General features: G+C 37.8%; 1 protein-coding gene across 1 annotated transcript in view; it reads right to left on the reverse strand.

Annotated features, from left to right (window-relative positions):
- Positions 1-2,665: 2,665 nt before the first annotated feature.
- The window catches only part of LYSMD3 (LysM, putative peptidoglycan-binding, domain containing 3), a 3,551-nt gene continuing 1,146 nt past the window's right edge, over positions 2,666-5,070 (reverse strand). Inside the window, exon 2 of the mRNA XM_009330313.1 lies at positions 2,666-4,554. Within this exon, the coding sequence (XP_009328588.1) occupies positions 3,946-4,554 (609 nt within the window). The 3' untranslated portion in view covers positions 2,666-3,945. The remainder of the gene's footprint in view (positions 4,555-5,070) is intronic.

Raw genomic sequence — 5,070 nt, forward strand, 5'->3', positions numbered from 1 at the left:
CTGAGACCTTTAAAAGGTGAACTGTGGTCACCTCTGTCCTCCAGAGGGAACCGCAGAGCCGTAGAATGGACCCTCTAGGACTAGTTTAACAATGGCAAATAAGGCCAACGCTTATGAACACGACGAGTTCTGCAATGATACAGCTCTGCACCAAGGCACTTCTGAAATGGAACGAGATTGTGCTGTTCCAGAGGCATAACACTTGCAGCTGTTTTTATGAGCTGATTTTCTGATTGCTTAGAATTTATTGCAAGACCACAATGCTGATACAACTTAGACCTTTCTTTGGTCTTAGCAAACCTTGGGTTTGGACAGGCATATATTCAAATCCTATCTTAATAGCATAGCAGAAGAACATTGCTACTTCACACAAGAATGCAGTGCTTTCAGTGTGTAGGGAGATCACCATCTAAGAACTTCACTGATCCCTACCTTAATTTTTCATGCCTATTTCTTAATCCTCATTTCACAAGTCCTCAGAACTTTACGCAGAAAAGTTCCAAATTCTACAAGGCATGCACAGGATAAACCATTAAGGCTCCAGTTATGGTATGCGAGATACGAATGCTATATGCAGCTACTGCCAACAAAATACTTGTTGGCCAAGGATTTTATTTTAGCTCACACGTAAAAACTAGCCAAAACAAATACAAGTAGTGGCCTCCTGTAATAAAACATGCAAAGTATATAGAGCTAAGAATACATGATACGCACCACTTCCACTGCAGTCTAAAATAAAATCTTTATTTTACGTACATTACTTGTGTTCTTCTAAAAGCAGAGGAGCAGAAGTATTTAAAATAAGACTTGCGTCCTCAGTCAGGATTATTTTAGAAAGTTATATTTTCAGCCTTTATAAAATAGTTATACAAAGACTATTTGCGACAACATACTCCAAAATATAGCAGATTTAAAGCATTTACATTTTACATGATCAACAGTGCAATATGCACTTAAATTTAAAACCAACTTCCTGATCAACAATGTGTTGTAATTAATCTAAAACATGACTTACCACTTGGTTGTTTTGGTTTGTTTGTTTTTTTTTTAAACAAGTCAGTTTCTATCAGACTAACTTTAGAGATTTTAACTTAAATCAGATTTAAGTTCCATACAGAGCAGTTTCCCTGTTTATTCAGGGCTGACGTGATGATGCATTGCCAATCGTGTTGTACTTTGGAAAAACCAGTAAATATCCCTGCATACTGCAGAAAGCCAAGCCAGCTGATGCTTTGTAGATCACCAGTACCGGGAGTCCCACAACCTTGGAAAGAGATATCCTGTATCTTCTGATAAAAGTTAACTCTCTAAATTAAAAATATGCCATATGAAATATGCTACATAATAAAATAGTAAAACCATGCTAGGTGCTTGGTTAGAGTATAATATGGTTCAATAAAACAGCTATCCCCTTGTGTTTTTCTAATGACTGCTTCTCCTGAGGTAAATAAAGGCCCATCACACTTAACTCAGTGACAATAAGCCACAGGCCTTCCAACACTGTAAAAGCCCAAAGCCCAAGATACACTAGAGAACTATGCAGCTGTACTGCCACAGGACGAAAAACAACAGTTAACACCGCTCTCTTTACTCGTACATCAACAGGATAGAGACCACCTTGACTGAGTCAAACCACAACTGAAGTTAAGTTCACTTCTGTACCGATGGCAGTACAGGTTAATACCCATCAGTTCAGGTACGTGCAGGAAATTAGGCTTATGTTGCATCATCACAATAGCTAATTTCATGTTCTTTGACAATTTCATAAGAAATTGAAGGATAAAGTATTAAAAATGTTGAGGTTTCAGAAACAGAATGAAGGGGAGAGAAGCAAACCAGCAAATAAGCTTGCAGCAAAAACCTGACAGATTGTGTACCAAGTTTCAGTCCTACCTAGAAAACATTTGTCTTCATGTGCCAAAGCTCTGTTGTCTGGACTAGGGCAAGTCACCTTTTAACATTTTAGCCATGGAAGCTGTATCACGTTAGCCACCATAAATTATTTTGCAGTGAGATTTTTCATACAGCCTTACCCAGAATGAGTATTTCAGTATTCATGCTTGTGTTATTAGCATATGCTTTTCATGAAAAGAACTATGATTGTAAAAGATCTTTGAAAACAAGTGTTATGTGAAACATGAAGTTCATGCCTGTTTGCAATCCCTCTTCTAGTGTGGAAGTGTCGTCACACTATCTCCACAGGTAGCACTTCGATCAAAGGGTTCAAGGGCCACAGATCATAGTTCACAGATCCAACTGTACAGCATTTCCCTTTAAGCTTTGGCCTGCTTCAATTTCAATATAATACATTAAAAGTTATCCAATTCACGGTTCATACACTTAGCATGCCAGTGAAGAACATTTGCCCCACTTCTTGGGGCAATAGGTGCCCCAAGAATAGATGGGGCATGAGTTTTTACTTTCAAAATTTAAGTTGATAAAGCACTTTGGAATACCTCCAATAGTTAGGAAACATTCACTTCATCGGATTTTTTTATACCGTATATACTTAGTCAAGACACTCAAAGGAAAGCTTAGAATAGTAGTTTAAAGGATAGTGATATTTTTCCACTTCTCTCTTTCTAAGTCCTATTCAAGTCAGTTATTTTGGGAACAGGGCAATGGAAATCTTACTCCACAAGGCAAATATAACAAAAAAGTAATAGGCAGCATCTCAGTTTTTATTTAAAAATATTCTGAGTACACAAGTACCTCCTTTCTGTAGGAAGAGTCCGGGATTTTTTTTGTTTATCTTGTAGAATTTTCAGATAGGGAAGAAGAGAGGAGAAAAACAAGGTTGTTCATGAAACCACAAGTAAAACATTGAAGAACAGAGTGGTTGATGAATACACTGCTACATAAAGAACAAGTCTGAAGCTGCAACTGCTCTATTCTGCTGCAATTTAAGTTTCTTGCTAGCAGCCATTAAATCTCATTTAAGTTTTCTAGGAGATTTCAGGAAAAAGTTAGTGTTTGAGGTTCATGGGCACACGACCATTAGCATACTCAGTACCCACGTGACTGCTGTCCAAAGAATCAGTTGGTCCTGAACTGAGATTAACTGGAGGGGGGACAAAAAAAAGCCATTAGCATAAAATAAACTGCTGAAGCAGTCACAGTAAGGTGCCCCACATCTGCACTTCTTTCGTTCTATACACAGCTGACCAGAGGAGAAGTGCAGTCCAGTCAGTTTTCAGTAGGATACCACAGAGGGATGTGAAGTTTCAGCATGACTCTCTCACCTGGACTGTGTTGAGGCACAGTGTCGCACGCATAGAAAACAAATTATCCTACTGCCTGTACTGAAAAGCACTAAAGAATCGGTTGACCACGGGCACAAGATTTGAAGATTCCAGCTTAAGTACTACCTCTATAAAAGTCACTTGTGAAAAAGAACTTCATAGTGGCAATTAATTATGGAATGATTGGGTTTTAAAAAAAAAATCTTACTCTATAAGAAAGATAAAATTATAAGAACGCAGTTTTAACTGACAATTGTAAACCTGGTATTAAAATGTCAAGTGTACTATGCATTCTATAAATACTTTAAGATGTTTAAAAGTTAGATATCCCCAAATGCCCGTTTTAGGGCTGTAAAACATACAGTGAGACTCCTCATGTGTTAGTTCAAACTACATTTTTTCACCTCATTATTAATTAAAAAACACATGCCTATCAAAATAGAAAAAAGTGCAAAGCTTCAGAGACAACTTTATACCTTAATTTATATCCCAATCTTGCATTAAAATCACCTGTCTCAGGCATATTCAGAAATTACATGATCCACAGAAATACCCTTGAACTGGAACACTGCCCGTGAAGGCAAGTCACACATCAGCACTCATTTTCTCTGCGTCCCATATGCATTTGGCATTCTATGGTTTCCCCTTTATCTAATGCTATGTTACGTGTCTATGAATAACAGTTGCCTGGGGTTTTCCGTTGTTAAGGCTGAAGATCTCCTTGATTATCAACATTTATAATATTCGCTGGATTTATTCCGTTTTCTATTTGTTTCTGATGCGATGCTGCTGTGACAAACAAATGGGAAGATTCCATTGTAGAATGGTGACTGACATCTGCTTTCACTAGAACTTCGTAATACAGGAGATAAAAAACTGGAGTTACTATGCCAATTATCAACATAATCACTACAGCTGTCCACCATCCTATACCCCAATCTGCTCCATAGTAAGGATCCTTGCATTTTTTAGTTTTACCATCGGTTTCAAAACATATCTGTTGGGCTGCTAAGGCAGAAACAACTTCATTAAGATTCTCTCTCTTTGTATCGTTACACTTCACTATTTCTTCTATATCTCGATCCACTTCTTTTAAGAAGTTGCCAGCAGTCTCATTAGCAGAGAATTTATCAGAAGGTGACGTTTCCTGCACTTCTGGGGAACAGTGAGCAGGCCGAAGGACTGGTCTTCCTTTTGGAGAGACATGTGTTTCGGTCAGTACACTGAACTTTTTCACTGGAATTCTGATAGACCTCAGGGCAAAAAAATCTTGATCATTGATAAGATTGTTAACTCTCTTGATATCTGCAACCTAAAAATAAAAACAACAGTTTAAATAGCAAAGCCCCACTGAACGGAAACTCTTTAAGAGTACTACATCCTTAAGAAATACAGTTCTTCCCTAATGAAACAAAGGCAGGGCCTTTTTTTTTCAATCGCGATACCCATTGAAACAGTATGAAATGAGAAGAGGTCAAAGACCAAATCTGAACAATCTTAAAGCAAGAAGGTAATTGCGAGGTAACATGCCTCCTCACTTCACATAAGAAGACTGAAAGTCACTTCACGCGTATATATTCACTTAATGTATGTTCACCTATCAGTGGCAACTATCTCTGTGAAAGGAATGGGACTTTACCTCGGTGTTTTAAAATGAAGGAAATTACTGTGAGTTCCTAATTGAATTTAAAACTTCGGAGCAAGGAATATTAAAAATTATGAGCTTCCAATTCATCTAGCGACAGCTGTGGTTTGGATGTTCTTTCTGCTTGGGCGGGCTAAGGCAGAAACTAAGCATAACTTAAAACTGTCATCTTCCCTCATCAAG

This window comes from Pygoscelis adeliae, unplaced genomic scaffold (assembly GCF_000699105.1).
Source record: "Pygoscelis adeliae isolate BGI_AS28 unplaced genomic scaffold, ASM69910v1 Scaffold178, whole genome shotgun sequence".
NCBI lineage: Eukaryota > Metazoa > Chordata > Aves > Sphenisciformes > Spheniscidae > Pygoscelis > Pygoscelis adeliae.